Genomic DNA, 25,484 nt, shown 5'->3' with positions numbered 1-25,484 from the left:
TACATATTAGCAAATAGTGAGGTGCTTAAAATGCATTTGCTTTCACACGTTTATGTTATGTTTGTTTATATTTCGAACAGGCCAAATGTGTGCGGCTCTCGATTCCACTCGTACTGTTGTCCAGGATGGAAAACCCTTCCCGGAGGAAACCAGTGCATTGTCCGTAAGTGCCCGCCCCTCTTTTATATCGCATTTTCACTCATACTGGGAGGTATATCGGGGATGAGGAGAAAGAGCACTTTGCACGTCTGAGGTGATACTTGCCCTTTTCAAAAACAAGGCAACACATCCATGCAGCATATGGGTTTGTGAGATGTGGTGTGCTCAAAGTTTGAAATCATTTCTCTCTCACCCAGTATGGGTGCATATATGTTCATTGCTAACCAAGTGAGTATCCTGCAACCATCAGCAGTCAGTTTTTGCACTTCCTGGATTGAAAAAGCTCTGCTTCCAAGTTCGTATTCTCTAACAATCTTTACGAAGTCAATAGTGTGCTACTGCACAATCATTCCCTTTAACCTCACTGGCAGACCCCCAGAATCTTCCTCTATACTGTCAACACAAAAACTCACTCAGTCCTTAGGAGTCCTCTCTCTTCAACGTCATATTAACACACTCACCCGTTCAGAACCTCACACTCAATCAATCAGTCAATCAGCATTCTTGTAAAGTGCGACTACTCACCCATTAGGGTCTCAAGGCACTGGTTGGGGGGTGGGGTGGGGGTGATGGAGGTTCTGCAGTTCCGTCGAAGAGGCAGGTCTTGAGGTCCTTCCTGAATTGAGGCAGAAACAGTGATTGCCCGAGATGTAGAGACAGGGATTTCCAGGTCATCTCAGCGAGGTAGGAGAAGGATCTTGTTCTAGCTGTGAGATGGGGGCAAGGGTCAGTTGGGCGGAGCGTAGATATCTGGTGGGAGTGTAAAAGGAGAGGTGGTGGTTAAGGTAAGCAGGTCCTGCATTGTAGGGGTGTTGGATGAGCTTGAATGTAATTCTTTTGCTGAACGGGACTCAATGGAGGTATCTAACGTGACCACTGATGTGGTTACAGCTATGTTCACGATGATTCTGGTAGAGGAGGTCTGGATGTTCTGCAGTTTCTTTAGGAGTTTTTCGGGTGGTGCTGGCATAGAGTGCGTTGCCGTAGTTGAGTCTGCTGCTGCCGAGTGCATGGGTGACCGTTTTCATGGACTCGGTGGGGATCCACTTGACGATCATACGAAGCAGGTAGACATGTGGAAGCAGGAGGACGAGACAGCGTTGATCTGGTGGTTCATTGAGAGCAAGGAGTCCAGAATTATGGCATGGTTACATGCATGGTCTGTGGGTGTGGAGGGGCTTAGACCGCTGCGGGCCACCAGGAGTCCTTCCATGTGGAAGGGGTTGAGCCCAGAATAAGGACTTTGGTCTTGTCTGAGTTGAGCTTGAGGCAGCTGTCCTTCATCCAGGTGGCGTCTTTCTTCATCCCGTTGTGGAAGTTGCTCTTGACAGCTGTGTGTACGTCTGTGAGGGAGAGAATCAGCTGGGTGTCATCGGCATAGGAGACGATGTTGAGTCTGTGGCTTCTGACAACGGCTGCAAGCGGGCCTGCTCCTCCCACTTTGGACTAAAATCATCAACAGCTCCCTTCAACAAGGTCTCATCCCAGACTCCCTCAAGGTGGGGCAAGTCACGCCTATACTCAAGAAACCTACAGCTGACCCGTCTGACCTAAACAATTACCGCCCTATCACCAATATCCCCACCTTGGCCAAACTGCTGGAAAAATGTGTACAACTCCAACTAACAAAACACATTGACCAGTTTGACCTCCTCAACCCTCATCAATCAGGCTTCCGAGCGAAACACAGCACGGAAACGGCTATGACGCACATAATTGATGACGCCCTCCAAATCCTTGATCGCAATGATTCCTGCCTCCTCATCCTTCTTGATCTCTCCTCAGCATTTGACACGGTCAAACATGAGAACCTACTGGAGCTGCTAAACACTAGAATGGGTTTATCCGGGACTGTTCTCAAATGGTTCACTTCCTTCCTACATAACCGGTCTCAGAAGTTCAAGATCAACAATGTGCTGTCCTTACCTGTGCCAGTAGATTTAGGCGTCCCACAAGGATCTTCCCTTTCCCCCACACTGTTCAACCTCGTCATGGAACCACTCGCCACCTTGCTCCAAGCATCCAATGTACACCTCCATATGTACGCCGATGACACTCAACTTTACCTAAAGCTACAATCCCCGGAAGATATCAAACTTCTGAACTCCACACTTAGAAACACCCAATCGTGGTTGGCCAATAATCACCTCAAACTAAATGCTCTGAAAACTGAGTTCCTTCTGATCTCACCTCCTGCGAAAATTACCACCACCCAAATCTGGCTCAATCACCTAACAGCACTCAATGTCCAACCCACCATCGTGGATTCTGCTAAATCCTTAGGCATCACACTTGACGCCAAGCTCAACATGCAACAGCACATTAGCAAAGCAACGAAAGGAGCTAATTTCCAAATCAACACATTGAGGAAACTTAAACCCTTCTTCCCACCCAACTACCTCACTCAAAAGTTGACTATATTAGGAGGTTCGAGAACCAATAGAAGTACAAAAAGCCTACTCCTGAAACCTCGTAGATTCCGGAAGGAAAAAACATACAAACGCTCCTTCTCAGGAATGGCACCCAGGATCTGGAATGCACTCCCTCCTGAAACCAGGCTTATCTCCTCCACTGCATTCTTCAAGAAAGAGGTGAAAGCCATCCTTATGGCCAAGTTCACCTGAACTTTACTGTTGTTGGATCAGAGACTTTGCACCGCTTTTGTATCATTGGTTACCTGATTGTCTATTGGTATTATATTCTTACATGATTGCGATCCTATTATGCTACTCACTTACTACCGACTACTATATTGTACACATTAGTTTGTTGAATCACCCTCTTGGTGCCCCTACCCCTTGTTCTCTGTAATTCTAAGAAAGTGGTATAAGCCATCCCTATAGCCAAAGTTCACCTGAACTCTATTGTAGCTGGATCAAAGACTTTGCGCCGTCTTATATTACTGGTTACCTGATTGTTTATTGGTATTTTATCTGTACATGACTGCTATCCTATTATGCTACTGACTATTATATTGTACCCAATAGTCTGTTTAGTCACCCTCCTGTTGCCACTACCCCCTGTCTCTGTGAAGCGCTCTGATATCTGCAAAGATCTTATTCGCGCTATATAAAACTTTGAATAAATGTAGAAGTTGAAGAGGGTAGGGCTCAGGCTAGATCCCTTGGGCTCTCCACAGCTGATCTGAGTGAGTTCTGAGTGGAATGGTGGAAGTCTGACTCTCTGTGTTCGGTGGTGAGGAAGAAGCGGATCCATTCTAGGGCTTTGTCGCGGATGCCGGTGTCGTGGAGTACTGCGCAGAGGGTATGATGGGAGACAGTGTTGAAGGCAGCCGAGAAGTCCAAAAGGAGGATGAGGGCTGCAGTTTTACTTTGGTCGAGTAGGGCACAAATGTTGTCTGTGGTGGCAAGCAGCGCAGTCTCTGTACTGTGTTTGCATCTGAAGCCCGACTGGGAGAGGTCCAGGATGTGTTTCATTTCAATGAACTCAGAGAGTTGGGCGTTGATGGCCTTCTGTATGACTTTGGCTGGGAAGGGGAGCAGAGAGATGGGTCTGTAGGTCTTAAGATCCGTTGGGTTGGCAGAGGGTTTCTTTAGCAGGGGGTTGATCTCTGCATGTTTCCAGTCTTCAAGGAAAGGTGGCGGTCTCAGTGGAACAGTTAATGGTGTGAAAGAGTTCGGGGGTGATGGAGGTTCCTGCTCTGTTGATGATGTGGTAAGGGCAGGGATCCAAGGGGGATCCGAAGTGGATGCTCTTCATGATCCTGAGGGTGTTGACTGAGGTGAGGGTGGTCCAGTTGGGTAGGGTCTGCTGGGGTCTGGTGCCATTGGGTGCGGAGGTTGCGGTGTGGTGGGTGGGTCTTGGGTTGCGAAGCTGTCATAGATCTCCTTGATCCTACAGTGTGAGAAGGTGAGGAGGCTGTCTCAGAGCTCTTAAGAGGGGGGAATGTCTGTTGTCACCATGCTGGTTTTAGTGAATTCTTTGACCATGGTGAAGAGTTCTTTGCTGTTGTGTGCGTTAGAGTTGATGGGTTCCTGTTTGGCTGTTTTCTTTGTTATTCTGATGAAGTGGTGGTGTGGGGTGATGGCGGTTTTGAAGGATGCGTGGTCTGCCAAGATCTGGCTGCTCCTCCATCTTTTCTCGAGCCATCTGCAGGTGCGCCTGGATTCTTGGAGGGTGGGAGAGAACCAGCTGTCTTTCTTGCAGGGCTGCTTGCCTGAGGGCTTCCTGAGGGGGGCCAGTGTGTCAGCACAGTTGGAGATCCAACAGTGGACGTTGCGTTCTGAGGCGTTTCATACGTGGATGTCGGAGGTGGGGTTTTGCTGAGGGAGTTGGTGAACTGGTGTTCTGTGACTTTGTGCCAGCATCTGCAAGAATGGCAGTTGGCGTGGTGGTGTATGGTGGGTTTGGTGAAGGAGAAGTGGACGCAGTGGTGGTTAGTCCAATGTAGCTCGGAGGTGTGGCCGACAGAGATGTTGCTTATGGAGAAGATGGGGTCAATAGTGTGTCCTGCTGAGTGGGTTGGAGATCGATGGTGGCGAGGTTCTGCTAGTAGGGATGAGGTGATGTGTTCGACACTCTTTATGCATCACACATGCACAGGGATACATCCACATTCAATCCGTGTCTTTCTGAACCTTACATTTTTCTATCACACATGCACATACCAGTTTACCATTCAGACCTCCCACTGTGCCACCGCACACACATAGACATACACACACACACTTTGCAGTCACATTTTACAGCCTATCCTCCAAGAAGACTGCATGATGTAATGAATCCATTTACTCTTCCACCTGACCCTCACTCTGCTTCCAGGCTTTTTCTATCCTATAGTGCCTCTCACTGGTACACAATGTTCCTGTCCACAAAAACTGCAAAGTGTGCTAGCACACCGTGTCTTCCTAAAATGTACACTGTGATAATATACACCCTCTATCCTTCCACACTGCATACTATACCTCTGCAACAAGCCTGTCTTCCAGAAGTGCACACCGTGTTTTTGCACTCAATCTACCTTTCATACCGCCACTCTAGATGCGGCCCGTGCAGGTAGGAGCGGTGGGGTCGAGGCGGGTTACGGGGGGAGTTAACAGGCAACCCGGTAAACTTAAAATAAAAAAAAGACTCACCTTGTGCTCGTCGCATTGCAGGTTCAGCTATATGGCATGCACAGAGGTATGTGGTTTTCATGTAAAAAAATTTAGGTTTACATCGTTGTCGTCTGTCGACTCCCCCCCACCTCACTGCTCTTACCAGCACGGGCCACGCCTGTGCCACTCTGTGTGTCAACTGTCACTCTACTCTTCGGAAATACAAACTGGTCACCGCACCCACTTGTTGAATCTCATCTCGTTTAATGCACATTTCTCTCTCTCTCTGCCAGTCAGGCGAGCCCTCTGTGGCTTCATGTTGACTCTGTACAAACAGCTTCCTTTAGACCCATGCAGAGTTAAAACTCAATCTAGCCTACAGAGCAGCACAGAATAACACGATATTTAGAGCACATATGGGAATTGTTAGAATCATGTTATAATATACATTCGCTGGAGGGCAGCACAATTCTGCCTTTTCAAAATATGGCAGCGCCCCAGCATCAACATGTACAACAAACAAGTACCAGAATATAACAAAACCCGAAGGCAGAGAGGGGCTAGAAGTAGTGGTTTAAACCCTCTCTTTCTGCTCTCAGCTATCTACTGGTAAAGGATTGCACCCTTTGTCTAAAAATAGTAAATTAACGTTGATGTTAAAGATAATTTATCAATGTAAATCGCCTATCATTTTAAATGCTGTAACAATGTTAACTGAAAAATGTTACAATTTGGTCAAAGTGAGTTGGACGATGTTCGGTGGATATTGGATTTAGAAGTCATGTGCTCAAAGCTGCAAGGAAGAATGCAAAAACCACCTCTGGGTGTTTAGTAAATCAGTATTCCGAAGTTAACCAGTAATTAATGACAGTTCCCAAGTTGTGTTCATAACTTGCTCAAGTAACAGGGGTTGCCAAATATTAAAATTCGCTTTCTGCGCTGCGAACTGCAAGGATCCTTTAACTTGGAAATGTCTGACGGCCATCAGGCACCACCGACATGCACCTCTGATCTGTAAAGTTCCCCCTGGGGCGGATTCCACATGCTATACAATCCCATCCTGGAAACCCAGTGCAGACCTTTCACCTTGAAATGGTGTCGTGCACACAGAGATGAAGGTCCGTTCATGGATGGTTCTGTCATGTCCTTCTGTGATTGTACACTCAGGACATCTAGCCCAAACATGGGAAACACAGCATGACTCAATCTAACAAAAACTCTTCAGCAACCTCTCCTTCCCTCTCCATTCCGCAAAGACGCATTATGTACAGATTGCAATGACTAAATGTTGCGAGTAAAGTCCCTTGAGGAGTCCTCCATGCCTGCCTCTTACTAGCTAAGGGGACATGCAGCGGGTGTCTTAACAATTAGACAGCTGACAAGGTTGGTATCCTAGGGCCCTACTTGTTCTGTTGTAGTACCTACGAACACAACCCTAGTGTTGTCCCCATTGTGGAAATGAAGTGTGATTAATAGGATATTTGGTCTCAAGAGCTCAGCAATATGTTTGAGGGTAAAGCAACCTGAAGCTCATCCACTCTTGCTCTCTCTCGCCCTCTTTCTCTCTCTATATATTACTAAGAAGTAATCGCCACAGGGTATAGTTAGTATCGTGATTCCACAGCGAATGCATCTTTTGTGCTGCTAATAACTTTTGCGTAGTTTAATAAAGCTCCACAAATCTAAAGAAGTGTTACTTTTTGACTAGTGCAAGCATGGAACATATTGGGGTGAGCTGCTGAGAGGGGGAAGAGAAAAAAAATGGGCCCTAAAATGCGTTTTCCCAATTCGTTTTTCCATAAGCACTATAGACACAACTACAGCCTAAACTGCTTAACTGATTTACACTATATATGGCAGAAAGCTAGATCTTGGTCCAGAAGGAGTGCTTTTTGTGTTTTGATGTAAATCCGTCTGTAGTTTTTGAGAAATTAAATGATTAAAAACGTATATCTAGGGACATGGAGCCTCCACAGATCCCAAACGGATCTCAGGTTGAGATCTGTTTGACTACCAGCTCCCCAACCAGGAAGGGGAGGCAGACATTTTAGGACTGGGCCTCAGCCCGAGTCCTAAAATAAAAACAACAAAAAAGACACATGGGGTCAGGGTAGGAATTTGTTTCAAAAAATAAATTGCAGTGAATTTGCAGAGGATCCGTGGCAGAAAAAAAGCACAGGCTCCTGTACTTGTTATTACCCACCCTCTCCCCCTTCCGACCAGAGGTGGACTGGGCCCCAGAACACATATGGGTTTATTTTTTGGAGGAGGTGGGTAGCCTGGGGCCATCACCCGGGGCCCGCCATTTTATTTACGGTGAAGAGGCGTGTGGCCTCCCTCCCCAGGCCATTTTCAGGCCCAGGGACCCCATCCTCAAGGGCCTGGAGTGTTTTTGAGGTGGAGGAGGCCACACAGCCTCCTTCCCCGGGCCACTATTGTTGAAGTGGACCTCATCCCCCGGGGCTCGGTGTATTTTTTAAGAGGAGGGGGGTGCCACAAGGCCCTCTCCCTAAGCCTTAAAGGCCCCGGGGACCCAATCCCCCCGCTGCTAAATAAAGTAAAAGGGAGGGGGGCCTAATAAGGCTCAGGGAGGGGGGGCATGCCCTCCGTTCCCTTAAATAGAAAGATGACTCTGGGGGATGGGGTCCCTTGGGGTTAGTAAAGCGAGGAGAGGGGAAGGCCATGAAGTCCTCCCTCCGCTTAATAAAAGATGGCACTTTCCCAGAGCCACCATTTTGTGTGCACAAGCCAGTGAGGCCAGCCCCCTTGCCCCCCCCCCCCCAGCAACAGGGATATTCTACATCAGAGGTTGTTTCTGTGAGCTGTTTAAACTGTATTTACTGGGGCCTGTGCACTTCGTTTTTTGGCCAGCAGGGGGAGTAAAGTTTTATTCAAACAGTATTGTTAGATTTCGAGTTAGTGAAGCCTTTACCTGCAGAAGTCCAAAGTGTGGATTGAGCCTGTCTGTCTCCTAGGAGATTCTGAACAGGAGAAGCAGCTTCCAACTCCCTGGCCAGCAAACCTTGTCTGAGGTCGCTGGGACCTTATATGGTCTGCTAGTGGTTGGCACATGTGTACACTGATTGGTGGTTGTATCTGGTGTTTCTATTGGGTTAGGGTTAATGTCCTCATTGGTTGGGTATTTGAGGGTTCTGATTGGTTTCTGGGTCTGTGATTCAATCATTATAGGGTTGGGACTAGGGCTAGGGTTAGGATTTCTATTGGAAGTAGGGACAAGGGCTTCCTATGTTATTGGTTGTTGGGAGTAGGGTGGGACTAGGGCTAGGGTTGGACCTTTAATTCAGAAGTAGCTATTTAGGGCTTCTTGTGTGATTGGTTGTTGGACTAGTTTTGGACTAAGAGTAGGGTTAGGTTTTCTTTTGGAAGTAGGGACTAGGGCTACCTGTACCATTGGCTGCTTGGACTTGGGTTGGGACTACTGGTAGGGCTAAGGCCTTTATTGGACGTAGAGATCAGGGTTTTTAAACTGATTGGGTGCTTGGACTAGGGCTAAGATTGGCAGTAAGGTCCTGGTCTCCTATTGGATCTAGATTTTAGGGCTAGTGTTGTGATTGAATAGTGTTAGGGCTAGGGTTCCCATTGGCTGAAGGGGTCACCTGATTACTAGGGCTATAAAAAAGGCCAGGCTTAGGGCGTCTCAGCCCAGGCATCGAGGCTAAGGGTGGAGAGGACAAGGGTAGTTCCCTGTTTGAGCCTGTTCGAGACTGGTCGGGACTAGGGCCAGAAATGCTGCCCTTTTTCTCATTTAGCAATACCCCAAACTCCTTTTTACTCACCCAAAAGCCTCCTCCTATTGCTAAGACCTAAAAAAAAAAAAATGCTTTCACTCTTTTATCCCTCCACTATCCTTTTCAATCGAAATTGACAGACGAACATGTTCACTTCTCAAATTCCATATTAAACTATACTAATATACTACCCAAATAACTGAATAACATATCCACTACTCAAATTACTTCATTTTTTTTTTTACTATACCAATTTTCAACAGTAATCCTTTATAGGTTCCAGAGTGGCGTGCTACTCGCCAGAAAAGCGATTCAACACCCATTAGGGGTAACAAGTGCTATATGAATGCAAATCTTTCTTCCCCTTTTATTCTTCCGCTACCCTTCTTACTCCAAGTAACTGACTAATATCCACCACTGAAATTGCTTCATATTTCATCATATTAATTCACCACTAATCCTTTGTAGGCTTCCTGAATAGCGTGCGTCAACAAGCGCTACATAAATACAAACCTTTGTCCTCCTCTATCCTTCGGCTATCATTCCAAATCCAAATAACTGACTAACCTATCCACCGCTTAAAATGTTCTTGCATGTTTCACTATACTAATTCAACATTAATCCTCTATGGGTCCCGGAGTAGCGTTCTACTCGCGAAAAAGCCCTTCGACGCCTCGTCAGGGGTAGTAAGCGCTATATAAATGCAATTACAATACAATACAATACACTGAGTCAATCAAAATACTCCTAAGAGCTACTTCAGTTTCCTGCCGGTGGTTGAGATAAGGAAGTTGTAGCCCACAGCATTGATTTGATTTTCATTGTGTGAGGAGGGGCCGATGATGAAGCATGCCACCTCAGACTGGGCGAGGTTCGTTTTCCTAAATAGGAAATGTTTTTTTGTAGATTTGATATATAAGGTTTTATTTTAGGTATTGTTTGTATCCTTGTGTGGTAAGCATAGTTGTTTTGGGGAACTGATGCACATTTGGTCAAAAATATTATTTCCCCCAGGCCCTCTTGTAGGTGTAAGACCTTGTGGGTAGGAAGGGGTCCCAAGAGGGGACCCACCCAAAGGGGTCAAATCAGACCACAAACGAGTCCTCAAGTCATAACATGGCAGCAACTTTTCCGTGATGTTGCAGTTAGCCAATGATTGAGCATGCAGATCTGCAAATCAGTTGCTGATCTTCCCTGGCATGAAATATACAATTTTGTGAGTCTCTTTTGCTAAAAAAATACAGAATGTGTGCATCACCAAATTGCAAAAAGCATGCTTTCCAGACCAAGATCTAGCTTTCTGCCAAATATGGTTGAAATCCATTCAGCTGTTTGGACTGGAGCTGGGTCTAAACCTACTATTGAAAAAGTATGGGGAAAAACATATTTTGGGACCTTCCCTTTTTCTGGGCTTCTGCATAATGAACCAACCCAAAGCTTTCCAGGAAGGAGGTGAGATGAATCTTTCTTTTTAAAGTTTCATGAAGATCAGTCAAATGTTGCTAAAGATATAAGCAAACCAAAAAAAACATTTCCTATGGAACCACGATCCTAACTAGGTGATATTACACACATACACACATATCTATGTGTATATATATATATATATATATATATATATACATATATATAAATATATATATATACATATATAATTACCACACTTCCGAACAGGAGAGTCGAAGCCGCGTCTTTCCGCAAAAATCTTTAACCCCTTCAGTGCTAATGACAAGGGTAACTCGTCATGGAGTTTCCATTGATTTCAATGGAAAGTCAATGGAAGTGCATCATGTGCCTTAGCAGCCAAGTGGTTAATGTCAGCAGTTAATGTAAGACGCAGTTTGTCTTGCTCACTAACAAATCAATAAAGTTTTTCTGCCATTTTTAACAGTGTGTCTAATCGTGTCACATGTGAACTACAAACTAGAAAAATGTGAACACAGACTTGTAGTTTTTTGATGCGAAAACATATTGAATCAAGAAATTGTAAACCGATCAATAATAAATGGGTAATTACATTAAAGTTATTGTTTTGCAGCAATAAAGCTAAATATATATTCTTTAGGTGTCACATATATAATTTAAAACCCCAAATGGTTACACTTTTATGGTCATAGTTAATAGACAAAAACCACAACAAAGAACAACCAAAAGTATTGGTGGAGTCCTGCCCTAGTGGACTAACTTATTTATGACATTACAATTAAATTGTCACCTGTATACAAAATTCAAGACTGCAACACTATTAAGTAGAAAAATTGTGACATTTTTAACAATTATTAAACAATTTTTATGGAAAATTGTTAAGCAGCCACAAAACACAATAACCTGAGGCGAAATCTGCCCAAGTGGGCTTACCCAATATTGTTCAATAAAAGCGTATTCTTCCAACTCATATGTTCGCATTTAGAAAACACTTGATCGTCTGTAGGTATTTATAGTTAGGACCTAGTTTCCAAAGGAAAGGCATTTTTTGACTTACTTATAACCGTGGCACAGTTTGACGACTCTTCATGAAATTTTCCAAACACAGTGCCCACCTGATTCTAACTCTGCATGGAAAGTTTTGGGGTGATCCGTCAAACAGGGGCTGAGAAAAAGGTGGGGAGTCAAAAAAAGTGCCTTTGCCATGTTATTTCCCATTGGGATTTTGATCATGGCTACAGCCCAAACTGCTGAATGACATTACACCAAAGTTGGCAGAAAGCTAGCTCTTAGTCTAGATAAACGCCTTTTTGTTATTTGATGTAAATCACTTCAGTTGTTTTGGAGATATTAAAGGAAAACCAAATTTGCATATCTAGAGGCATGGTCCCTTTGGGCATCTTGCTGATCTCATGCAGAGATCTGATTGGCTCCCATCACTTCAACCAGGCAGTGTTGACAGCCAACTTGGGACTCGGACTCAGAAGAGTCCCTAAAAAAATACGTTAAAAAAAGAGAAGGGGGCAGGGTAGGAATATCATGAGCCACTAGGCCTGGTATTGGGATCCCCCAGGGACTCTGCCAGTGCCAAAAAGCATTTTTGAAAAGATTTTCTCAGTAAAAATTGTCATGAATTTGGAAAATTGTGGCAAAAAAAACAAGCTTGATCTCCCATACTTGTTTGTCTTTCAACCCCCAGGTGCCCCAAGTCCCGGGGGCATATATTAATAGTCGGTTTTCTCTGCAATTCCACTGGGAGCGCAATCTGTAGTGACTGTTACGAGTATGCACTACTTTTCTTGAAGAACGATACTGAGAATACATGCTTGGATTACTATTCATACATACTTAGGCCACAACTATAATAAAAGAAACTCTGCTCCGTGGCCACACAGGCAAATCAATTCAAAGACAAGAAGCTTGTACCCTATTGGACTTATTGTTGTCCAACAATTCTGGATCGGGAACAGCTGGTGCCCACAGCCCCACATGGATCCAGTAGTGGTGCCTTGCCTCTTCTTTTTCCAGAAAGGTGCCTGCCTCAATGCACTGACAACTTGGGTCTGATTAGCCAGAGACAGACTCACTAACATTGGCAGCGGGTAGCTTTGATTTTCCTTGCTAGCCAGCAGCTGCAATAATATTTCCAGGATCAAAGATATTATCAATATAGAAGTGTATGTGCACCTGCTTGGCTGAGGTGAGCATACTTTGAACGCTTTAGCTCTGCTTGGCTCCAACCTGTGGGCAGCAACCCCCGCACAGGCACCAACAGCAGCACATCCAGACAGTTGAGCCCCACAAAGCAAGTGCCGAAAAACCAGAAGCTCCGCCCATGTGGCCTCTCCCCGTCCACCGTTGTTGTATGCAAAGGTCTTCATGCTTTTTGCCAGGAATATGGGCAGCTTACCAAAAGTCCCCCCCCAGTACATTTCCCACCAATTTTAGTAATGCTTTCTTGATGCTGAGGAATATGAGGACATCGCCATCAAACAAAAAGCACCTCCTTTATATAGTTAATAGGATTTACCCTGGTTTGGTTGAAATTCACCTCTTTGTAGATTCGACGTCTTCTCTATATGAGGATTCATGCTATCACTCATTTCTCTAGGAAGATGCATTAGGAACAATCACATTGTCCAAATGCACACAAGATCAACAGGGACATTTCCTCGTGGTCCATTACGCAGCTGTAATGTAGAATATGCATTAGACATTTCCCCAATGAGGTAGCACTCAGAAAATAACCAGTAGAAAGTACTATTGTTGGGTAGACATTTTGTGCAAAACTATGGACTCTTGTTGGATAAAGGGGCAGGTGACATTCCTTTGTGGCCCAGTCACTCACACAGCTACTGATACACCCACTGGCACACCCATTCAGCCACTCTCACATACACTCAGAGAACCATATAGCCACTCACACACCCATACAGTCACTCACACACCCACAAAACCACTCACACCACCACTCACAGACCTATACAGCCACTCACACACACACACACAAAATGACATTGTTATTACGCTACATTTTGGTACCTCTCCTCACTGGTTACCTTCCCTGATCCAATACTATGAACGTACTTCCAGTGAGTTTATATTTAAATATGGCGTAATACATTTTACCTTTAAGGCCCCTCCCTTTGACTCTTTGTTTATATTAATATACCATACAGTCACTCACACAGGCACTTTCTCACCCATGCAGCCACTCACACCCATTTACCCACCAATACAGCTATCGCACACCCACTCACTCACCCATACATCCTCTCAATAGAGCCGCTCTCCAATACAGCCACTCCCACATCCACTCAGTTAACCAAACAGCCAATCACACCCATACAGCCATTTACACACCCGTTCACTGATCCATATAGACACTGTCACATTCAGTCATCCATACAGCCATTCCCACACCCACTCACCCATCCCACAGCCCCTCACACAGTCATTCACTCACCTATACAGCCATTCACACACCCAATCATTCACCCATACAGCTAGTTACCCACCCACATATTCACCCATACAGCTACTCACTTGCCCACATACTCTCCCATACAGCCAATCACACACCCACTCACACATGTAGTCACTCACGCATGGATACATACAGTCATACAGCCACTAACACAATAGATGGTAAAAATGGAATCTCTCATTATTAGTACACAAGGTATATTAATTTAACATTTGTGGTACCTTAGTATATAAGTTTAACGCTCAGAAATGTTTAGAAAACACTCACAATTGCTGGATGATGTCATCAGTGATGCCATTTGAGATGTTATCAGCCATGTCACTGACCATGTCATAAATGATGTAATATGTGAGGTCAGAAGAAGTGAATTGCTGGGGCATAAGTTATAGTTAGCTTTGGTAGCTATAAATGCTGAATTTAACTGGTTTTGTATGAGTGAAATCTGAGCCTAATTATGATGTCCCTGTAACCTTTGGGTTGTCAATGAATTTCTACGGTTTTATTTTATTCTATATTCTAACAATCACCTCCCTGTAACCTTTTGTTTATTCCTGTAACCTTTGTTGTTTTTAGTGAATATATATATATATATGTTATCTACTGGCTGTCGCCAGTAGGTAGTTATAGTTAGGACCCAGTTACCACAGGAAAACAACAACATTCTATTCGCAATAACTTTGGCGCCGATTGACAAATCTTCACCAAATTATCAGATCTAACTCTTTGTTGATAACAGCTCCTATGTTGAAAGTTTGGGGGTGATTCATCAAGGGGGACAGAGAAAAAAGGGGTTCCCAAAACGTGTTTTTTCCATGTTCATTTCCATAGGACACTTTAGACAAGGCTACAGGTCGAACGGGTGAACGGAATTACCCAAATTTGGCAGGGAGAAGGGTCTTGGTCTAGAAAACACGCTTGTGTTTATTTGGTGTAAATCCGTACAGTAGTTTGTGAGAAATATCGAAATTTACAGATATCGATATTTGGGTATTGTGCCATCTGATTGGCTGAGGCGTTACGAGCACACCCACTCACACGAGCACAAGCTTACTGCTGATTGGCTGCGAGCGGTGCGATCGGTTGCAACTAGGAAGTGTTGGCCACTATTTTGTGATTCCGTTGAAGTGAGTAAGGGGAAAAAAGGGTGAAAAAAGCGGGAAAGAGAAGGGTAGGAGCAGTGTAACCTCTGTGGGGTGTTTAGGGTGTGCTATAGAGGGGGTGCAAAGTGAAGTATCCACCCCTACCGGTGTGAAAGTGGTGGGCTATGGAAATTAAGTGAGGTATTGCCTAGAGTCTCATGCTGCTAAGGTGAGCTGGTGCGGGACTCGGGGATTAAAGCGTGATCCCAAATTGTGTGTCTTATGTAAATGTAAATGTAAATGTACAGGAATTTATATAGCGCAAATCACCAAGCGGTTTCTAAGCGCTTGCTTAGGGAACCCGTCCTGGTATTCCCCTGTGAGATAACCCCGGCAGGGTATCCGCAAGGTGAAAGCCAGGCATCCCGCCGCGAGGGGCCGTTGTGGAGATTAAGCAAGCTATTGCCCAGAGTCGCAGAGTGTGAACCCGTGAGTCGAGTAGGCACCGGAGCGAGAATTGTCGAGTCCATGGACATTTTAGGACTCAAGACCCCGCCGAGCTGGGAATTGAACCCTGGTCCCGGGCTGACTTCTGCTTCCAGGTCTGCCTCCTCTAACCAGTGAGCCACACTTCTCCACTCCACTTATGCTGTGAAGTCATGTGCCGTGGCCGCTGCACTACACTTGTGGAACTAGTGTCAGCATGTGTTTATAACTACTGGGACGACCTACTGACCCGTACTGTTCTGAAAGTCCTGGGGTAAGGAAAATATGTGAGGTACTGTCTAGAGTCTCATGCTGCTAAGCTGAGCTGCTGCCAGACTCAGGGCTGAAAGCGTGAGTCCAAACTGTGTGTCATATGCTGTTAAGTCATGTGCTCTGGCCGCTGTGCCACAAGTAGTGTGAGCATGTAGTTATAGCCACTCGGAGGAACTTTTGTTTCGAACATTGTAACTCGTGTATGGTGCTTAGGGGGTGTCATACAGGGAGTGCAAAGATACATTCATGCGTATCAAATTAATTTGGTATTTGTGACGTACAAACTAATCATTCCTACGGGTGTGATGGCGATGGTAAAGGAGTCTGGGTAAAGTCGCTGCACTACTGACCCCTACCGGTCTGAAAGTGCTGGATACGGAATTTAAGTGAGGTATTGCCTAGAGTTTCATGCTGGTAAATTGAGCTGCTGCTGGACTCGGGGGTTTGAAACCCCCGAGTCCAAACTGTGTGTCCTATACTGTGAAGTCATGTGCTCTGGGCGCTGTGCCACACCTATCCAACTTATATATGGTGCTTAGGTAGTGTTGTATAGGGAGTGCGAAGGTAAATCAATACGGTATTTTGTAAAGCGCAACTACTGACCCCAATGGGTGAGTAGAGACGGTGACCAAAGCAAGAGCTCTGTGAGTGGAGCCGGCGATCAAGTGAGATGGTGTGGCCACTGCGTCGCAGCTCTGTGGAGAATACATTTTAGCGAGGGTCCGGGAGTTGCCGTTACCTGGCCCTAAAATAGCAGGGATAAGTTGTAAGTTATAGGGTGGCTCTAAAAAGAGCCCTTGTGTTTATTAGTTGGAGCTACATATAAGTGCGGGTGCACAGCTTAAAGTTATTCAGGAAAACTCGATTTCCCTGATCTGTGAAGTGTACTCCATCACTTCTGTAGATATCAGCCATATCAAAACGTATGTTATTGTTGGAGATGGACCTCATTTTGTGGTCTCTGAGGTATGCAGACACAGCTTTGTTGACTTTCTTCCTAGATTTTTCAATCTGAGGACAATTTTTTTTGACCTTATCCACTTCTGTCTTTGGCATATATTGGAAAATACAAAGACAGTTTGAGGCAAAAGTAACATCAATTGTCCAAAGATGTCCTTCATAATCATTTCCAAACCTACCCCAGTCAATGTGCCTAGGTCGTTTGCACCACAGTGCACAATCATGAGGTCAGGGTGTTGGAGATGCAAACAGGTTTAAACCAAAGGGAACAATTGGTGCCACTTCAATCCTCTCTGTGGAAACCATTTAATGTCCACATTTTGTAAACCTAGGTCTAAGTCAATACATCTTTGTTCTGCATAGCTCTTGCACCAGAAAACATAGCTATGTCGAACTAACCACACTAGCATTTTGAAGGTTTGGCTGAAAGGTTTGGAAAGATGTCTGTAGCTCATGCAGTTCCTTCGTAGTATAAGAGACATTTTTAAAGATGAGGAACTAGTTTTTTTTTCACAGGAAAACGATATTGGGAGATGAAAAGTATTGTTTTTTAAAAGTAGGGTGCACATTCGTTTTGTGGAAAAGCATGTTTGTGATTGGTTAAGAAAAAGCAGTTTGAACGTGGAGTACATATTATAAGATAAAATTTGCTCAACTCAACCACACCTGTTACTTGCATTTGGAAGGCACTGTTTGAACTTAAAACTATCGTGAACTTTTAACCTGCACATGCCGTTAAATGTCTGAGTAAATGTTGCAAAAAAATATCGTTAGGTTAAAAAAATTGATTCATTTTTAACCTGCACATGTTGTAGAATGTTCTAGAAAGTGTGTTGATAGAATGCGTTGCTTTTCTGACTTCGATGTGTCGTTGAATATGAAAAAAACTGTTTATGTTTAAAATTAAAAAGAAAGTAATAGAGAGAAGTTTTGAAACGTAAAATAATCAAGGAAGTATTCTAATTTGTTTGTTACTTGTATTTATGTGTGGAGGACCAAAATTATAGAAACAGCACCAGGAGGAGGAAGAAGCAGGGAGTTGGGGGACGCGGGGAGATGGGCACAATGGAACACATGTACAAGGAAGTACAGCAGAAGTATAGACAAAGAATGGCCAAAATGAAACACACCAACAACGAGCATTAGTCACACAACCTGGGAACATCACACCACTGAAGGAGCATTGAAGTGGAAACCACGCTGCATTCATAAAGGATGTGTAGAAAGGCCGGTCGTTGGTGTTGTGGGATGTCTGCAGCCGTGGTCATCATGGATGAGATGCCCAGCCTGTGGCACATGGGCTGGTTCACTGTGTGTAACGTTGCCAAACAGCTGCTCCTCTCTCCTGCGAGACCCCACACTTTTTGTGTGGTGCGCTGTTGTATCCCGTGCACTCGTACGGCACAGCATTGCAATGTGTATTCTGGCATGTCCTGTGGCATTCAAACTACACCATGAGAGTGCAGTTTAGTAGTGGTGTATCCCCCTTTACAACATCGTCTGCGGCCCTTGTGGCAGGCCACACCAGAACACAGAGACACACTTACCGCACTTCCTGCACACAGACATGTCCGAGACACACCGTTCCCTTTGCCGGATAGTCACACCCCTGCGGTGACCTGTGCACGCGTGTGTTGTGCTTGCAGGAGGATGCGTGCGTAGCTACAGGTCCAGGGTTACTGCCAACGCTGAGGTGACATGGTAACGTCTGCTGAAGTCAGCACACTGTGATGATGCAGGGCCCGTGCTTATCATGCTAACGCAATGACCACATGGACACACTTGCTCAGATGCGTGTTTGGGGGGCGTTGGTGGTCCTGGTGTTGTTGCGATGAGTCTTGTGGCCCTCATGGGTATCCCTGTATCATGCTCATTGACTCTATGGCCCTGTGGGTGTTCTGGTGTGTCTCTTCGCTGTGTTTCCTTTCATGCTGCAGGTAGTCGTCCTGCTTAACACAAGGAGAAAGCAGGTGTAAAATTCCAGGTGGTAACGTGGGTTATCGCCGTAATTAATTTCGCATTGCAGTTGTGAAAGTTGTGATGTCAATTTTTCTTGTCCAGAACAATATACGAACTGGGCAGTGTATCCCGTCAAGATTCAGCACCTGACGCACTATTCCTAATCAATATAAATACAATGAGATTTCTTCATTAATTTTGTGTGTCCGCTGTAAGTGGAGGAACTACCTATGTGCAATTCAATACAGGATTTCGGTATTTTGAATAAATCGCAATGGTGCACCTCGTGTGTTTTTGCACAGGACGGCTATTCTGCATTTCATTATCAGCACTTTAATGCAACTAAAGTTGAGATAAATCTAACACAGTATTCAGAAATTGGTGCAAACGTCAGAGATCACCAGTATTCCCGCAGTAAGTAATCCAAAATGTAACACCATGGTGGATACCAGCAAATAACAGTAATAAGAACAAGAAAGAGTCACCAAGCAGTTAAGAAACCAACCGAAAAGGTTAATAATTTTTTTTATAAACATATATAAACCATAAACTATTTTTAAATGTTATTTTTTATTAATATATATATAAAAAATAAACCTATAAACAACATTTAAAAAAATAATAGAAAAGAACAAGGTGGAATAGTGCTGTGGGGACCATGGATGTCGACGACAGAGCTTGGAAAATAAAGCACAAAATAAGGACGTGTGTAATGCGCATATCAAAGGACTGAGAGAGAGAAACAGAGAAGGAAAAACAGCCAGAGTGAAAAAGAGAGGGAAGGAAAGAAAGAGAGTGAGAAAGGGAGAAGGGAGAGAGAGATAAATGGAAAGAAATGAAGAGAGTGAGAGAGAGAGAAGTGAGGGAATTGAGAGAGAGAGAGCAAGAGAGAGAGAGAGAGAGACAGTCGTCTCTGCGCATCCATGAGCAAATAATTACCTGGTGCCAGCAGAGTGTGCAGCAGTGGGCTGAGTCCACGTGCCCGTCAAAACCTCGCCGATCTCAGACGTGTTGCTGAGTCCTGATTCCTGAATGGCCTAGTCCACATCAGATAGTAGCGCCTTGACGCCCTTGGGCAAAGTTAGCGCTCTATACATTTTATATTCATTCATTCATTCATACTCCGCTGATCTCAGATGTGTTGCTGAGTCCAGATTCTGTGCGGATCTTACAGATGTCGCTGAGTCCTGAATGGCGGAGACCACATCAGTTTCTTCGCGGATCTTCCAGATGTCGCTGAGTTCTGAGTGGTGGATACCACTACAGCTTCTCCGCAGCCTTACATGTGACTGGTAGCATTGTGGGGCCAATGTTGGAACGTAATCGGAGTGGTGTGGCGTGGCTTATGACGGACAGGGCAGGGATAGACACAATTACGCGGACGGCTCATTGTACTGTGTCAGTGAGACGAGCGGGTGGGCCGCAGCTGTCCCTCTGCGAGCCTGGGTCCGAACTGTTTATAACTCACACTATATAAGTATTGAAAAAACATTTTGTGATTCAGTCCGTCAGCTGGCATCTGTTCGAGGTATTTGTGAAAACATATCGGAATTATTTCTGTGAGTGATACCCATTTGATGCTCCCTCTCCCCACATTAGCAGGTAACGTACCCTCTTCCCACATTACCAACATATCCCCAACAACCTTCTTGGGCCCGGAAGTGCCCCTGTGCGGTTGGAGAAAGAAGAATATTAGTCATGTATAGATTTACATATAAAAAAAATATTTATTGAAAAGTATAAGAAATAAGACTGAAGGGATTCTGGTGCTGTGGTCGCTGCCATGAAGTTGAGGTCACTGTTGTTCAGGACTCAGCACACAGTTACACATGTGGGATTGGTTTGTATTAAATAGGGTTAGTGGCACCAGAAGCATTGAGACTGTATGAGCCTGTGATGATGGCTGATGTGGACGGGTCGCACTGGGAGCAATGTGTCTTGCCTACTGGACTGCGTCATGTGGAATCGGGACTGTATCTGAATTGTGAGGCCTGCTGACCATAGTGTAGGCCAGAGGTAGTGATGAGGAAGGGCCCACAGGCATGTGCATACGTTGGTGGCCCCACCGGCCTGTGTAGTGCTGGTTCAGCGGCACTACTTGTCGGCAGACTTTAATCTGTAAATACTCCTCATTAATCAAAGGTAGTGGGGAGCTGTGGTTGCTGCCATGAAGTTGGGGTCGCTGTAATTCAGGACTCAGCACACACTTGTGTTAAAGAGGGTTAGTGGGACTTTGTGTCGCTCGCCTTGCATATCGAAATATGCCTCACTGATCGAAGGGAGTGTGGTGCTGTGGTCGCTGCTACGGACTTGGGGTCAGTGCGATTCAGGACTCAGGACACAGTTACACATGTGGGATCGGCTGGTGTTGAATAAAGTTAGTGGCACCACGTGTCGCCGCCGTTGCATATGTTAATATGCCTCACTGATTGAAGGGAGTGTGCTGTTGTAGTTGTCTCACGGAGTTGGGGTCACTGCAATTCAGGACTCAGGACACAGTTACACATGTGGGATCGGCTTGAGTTGAACAGAGTTAGTGGCACCACGTGTCGTCGGTCTTCCACAGTGTCGGTCAGAGGTATCGGTGAGCAAGGGCCCATAGGCATGTGCATACGTTGGTGGCCCCACTTTCCTGCATAGTACAGGTTCAGTGGCACCACGTGTCGCTGGTTTTCCATATGCAAATATCCTTCCCTGATTGAAGGGAGTCTGGTGTTGTGGGTGCTGCCACGAAGTTGGCTCGCTGCCATTCAGGACTCAGGAACCAGTTACACATGTGGGATCGGCTTGCGTGGAACAGGGTTAGTTGGCACCACGTGTTGCCGGTCTTCCACAGTGTAGACCAGAGGCAGCGGCCAGCAAAGGCTCACAGGCACGTGACGTTGACTTGTGCTGCACAGATTGAGAGCATTTGGTTTTCTTAACCCATTATAGTCTCTTACACAATTTACTTCGCTACTAATCTTAAATTGTGAACTGTGTAACCCCAGTGTAGGGTGCAGGCAGAGGTCAGGATGGGCACACAGCCACATGGCATTGAATTGAGCTGCACAGTAAGTGGCGCCTGGAGTACTCGGCGTGTGTGCACCCTGAGATGATACGTGGTCCCGACGGGCCACACTGGGAGCAATGTCTTTCCTTGATAAGGCCACGTGGTGATGATTTATGGTGCAGTGAGTAACACCTGAAGTACACAGCATGTGCCCATCCTGTGATGAGGCTTCGTCCCGGCGGGCTGCACTGGGAGCAAAGTGTCTTGCAAACTGGACTACGTCATATGCAATCACCACTGCATCTGTATTGTGAGCCCTGCTGTCCGCAGTGTAGATTGAAGGCAGTAGTTAGCATAGACGTCGAGGAATGCTTTTTGTCACTTCTTCTTGACAAAATCAGAGGACATAGAGTACAATTCTGTGTGCAATGAATAAATCAAGGCTGAATTCAATTTGTGGACCCTGCTGTCCACAGTGTAGATCGAAGGCAGTGGTTAGCATAGACATCGAGGAATGCTTTTTGTCACTTCTTCTTGACAAAATCCGAGGACATAGAGTACAGTTCTCTGTGCAATTAATAAATCAAGGCTGAATTCAAAGTGTGAATCCTGCTGTCCGCAGTGTAGATCGACGGCAGTAGTTAGCATAGACATCGAGGAATGCTTTTTGTCACTTCTTCTTGACAAAATCCGAGGACATAGAGTACAGTTCTCTGTGCAATTAATAAATCAAGGCTGAATTCAAGTTGTGAACCCTGCTGTCCGCAGTGTAGATCGAAGGCAGTAGTTAGCATAGACATCAAGGAATGCTTTTTGTCACTTCTTCATGAGAAAATCCGAGGTCATAGAGTACAGTTCTCTGAGCAATTAATAAATCAAGGCTGAATTCAAATTATGAACCCTGATGTCCGCAGTGTAGATTGAAGGCAGTAGTTTAAATAGACTTCGAGGAATGCTTTTTGTCACTTCTTCTTGACAAAATCCGAGGACATAGAGTACAGTTCTCTGTGCAATTAATAAATCAAAGCTGAATTGAAATTATGAACCCTGCTGTCCGCAGTCTAGATCGAAGGCAGTAGTTAGCATAGACATCGAGGAATGCTTTTTGTCACTTCTTGATAAAATACGAGGACGTAGAATACAATTCTCTGTGCAATTAATAAATCAAGGTTGAATTCAAAATATGAACTGTTCTGTCCGCAGTGTAGATCGAAGGCAGTAGTCGGTACAGACATAAGTCTGCGGTGCTGTGCCGCTGGGTTCGCAGGGGGACTGTGTGGAGGAGGCTCGCGGTCATTGCGGCAGCCACGTGCCAGGGTGAGTGCCTCCGCTCTGTAGACTCGTTGGTCTTCCCAGAAGTGAACCACGCCCAGGGCCTGGCCTATTTATTCATACTCCTACTCTGGAGGGGCGTACGTTGGACAAGCCGACTCCGCTTTTGCTTATAGGGGGGACAACACAGCTACATGACCGAGATCTTCCCCACTGTTTGAGGTAACATGGTTGTGTCCACTATGCACTTCAGTACAAGTATCAATAGTATATTTCCACATGGAGAGGTTTGTGGTTTGCATAGTGAGGTCTGTGCACCACATCAGCGTTACACTTGGCATTGTGTGCATTATTATTGATGAGTGACTTGCCTTCTTCATATATAGTTGGTTGCCACATCTCCCAACATTCAGCTATGGTGTGGCTGAGGGGCCATGATATTTTGGGAAAGTCCATTGTCCTGTTTTGCGCTGCCTCGGTGGTAGTAAGGGGGGTGGTCCGGGGGGGGGGAGGTTGTGGTGGTGGTGGCGCTGGGTGTTGTGGCCTTGTTGGGTGCCGGTGCTGCATGATCAGTAGCTCTATCACATGTTTGTCTTTAGATGTGGCTGTGAGTTGGGTCTAATTCATGCAGTAGATAGTCCACCTCCTTACACCAGTTAAAGGTTGATGTTAATTTGTTACTGGTAAGTTGGCTTATCGTCTGCTTTTTGTATCACATTGCAGATTTGGCTAATTGTTGAAAATATGGGGAAGTGGTGTTTTTGTGATTTTCTTGCACCGGAACGCCTACATTGCATATCATTAGCGTTAGTTGTGGCTCTTGTTTGTGGTGATTTTGTTGGCAGAAGGTATCGATGGAAGAGTGGTGAGATTTGCAGTTTTCACCAGGTTGAGAATGGGATGATAGGTAAAAAACACAGAAAAAAGACATGTTTAATGAACATTATAATTAGAAATTAGCATTTAAAAAACCTTTGTAATTCACTGATAAAACCATAGGTTTTACAGACGTTATAGTTAGGAATTAGCATTTAAGAAACCTTACAAATTCACAGAAAAAAACATAGGTTTTAGGGACATTATAGTTAGTTGGACATTTCACTCAAACAAAATTATAGAAATTCCGCTGTTATAGTTAGTTGAGCTAACTATAACTTGCGCACCCGCAATGCACTGCTGATGACGTCACATATTACATCATTCATGACATGGTCGAGTACACTCGAACAAGAATTGATTTATTTCTATTTACCCGGAAACTAAAGCTTTTAAAATATCATAAGCTAAGAAGTTCCAGTAATGTGAATCAAGGGATCACAAGCAATGTATCCATAATGGATAAGTTAGAGGAGGAAGATTTGAATCTTCTATAAATCATGGACGTCAACCCACCGAAAATGTACAGGAACAACACATGAATATTGCTGAAACTGCTGAACAGTTTGGCATCACACAAACTAGAGCAAAAACTGATTTCAAACCTCCTTCAAAATATGTACCCCCAATGCCACAAGATGCCATTGATGTGTTCGAAGAATCAGTCAAAAATGACTTGGACAAAATGAGGAGGCAAAGATCAACTTACAATAAACAGTGGAACTTATCCTATGCACATCGCAAAGCATTGGAAAAACTAAAATCTAACCCTAATCTAGTCTGCAAACCATCCGACAAGGAAGGAAACATTGTCCTGATAACGCGGGAATACTATTGTACAGAGGCACTACGACAACTAAGGGATATTACTTGCTATACCAAAATCAGTAAAGAGGAGTACAACAGTAGCATCACCAAATATCATGAATTGCTTGAAAAATGGGTATCAAAGGGCATCCTTGACATAAATGAATTCAGATTTTTAACATGTCAACAACCGGTTACTCCGTCATTTTATCACCTGCCCAAAATTCACAAAAACGCGATCACACCACCAGGAAGGCCTATTATTTCATCTAGGGAAAGTCTCACTGAAAAAATGTCACAATATTTGGACTTTTTTCTGATCTATCACGTAAAAACTTTGCCATCCTATATTCGTGATACTACTGACTTCATGAGAACACTATCTGACATTGTATGGGGCCCAGACATGTTAATGATCGTCCTTGATGTTACAGGATTATACACATGTATTTGTCATGAACATTGTATACATGCAGTGCAATACTTTCTTAAAACCCGCTCGCTAAAGTTTTCCAAGCATAATGAAATGTTACTTGAGTTTTTGTCCTTTTGCCTCAATAACAATATTCTCTTGTTTAAAAAACAATACTTGAGACAAAGTAGGGGGACGGCGTTTAAAAAACAATACTTCAGACAAAGTAGGGGGACGGCGATGGGAACCTGCTTCGCCCCCAGGTACGCAAACTTGTTCGTCGGCTGGTGGGAGAAGCAGGTCACCTGGGCTTAGAAGATCAGCATTGGGTCTCATCAATTATTGGGTGGCACTGATACATTGATGACCTTTTTATTTTTTGGAAAGGTCCTAGAAGTGAAGCTGAGTCTTTTATTAAACATTTGAATACCAACACAGTCAATTTGCATTTCAGTGGCAACATAAGTGATACTGAGGTAGACTTTTTAGAT

General features: G+C 44.7%; 1 protein-coding gene across 1 annotated transcript in view; it reads left to right on the top strand.

Annotated features, from left to right (window-relative positions):
• Positions 1-25,484, top strand: part of FBN2 (fibrillin 2) — a 1,174,837-nt gene that overhangs the window by 2,210 nt on the left and 1,147,143 nt on the right. Inside the window, exon 2 of the mRNA XM_078675609.1 lies at positions 81-163. Coding sequence (XP_078531735.1) covers positions 81-163 — 83 coding nt within the window. The remainder of the gene's footprint in view (positions 1-80; positions 164-25,484) is intronic.

This window comes from Lissotriton helveticus, chromosome 2_1 (assembly GCF_964261635.1).
Source record: "Lissotriton helveticus chromosome 2_1, aLisHel1.1, whole genome shotgun sequence".
NCBI lineage: Eukaryota > Metazoa > Chordata > Amphibia > Caudata > Salamandridae > Lissotriton > Lissotriton helveticus.
The sequence above is the reverse complement of the archived record's forward strand: the minus strand, read 5'-3'. Positions and strand labels throughout refer to the sequence as shown.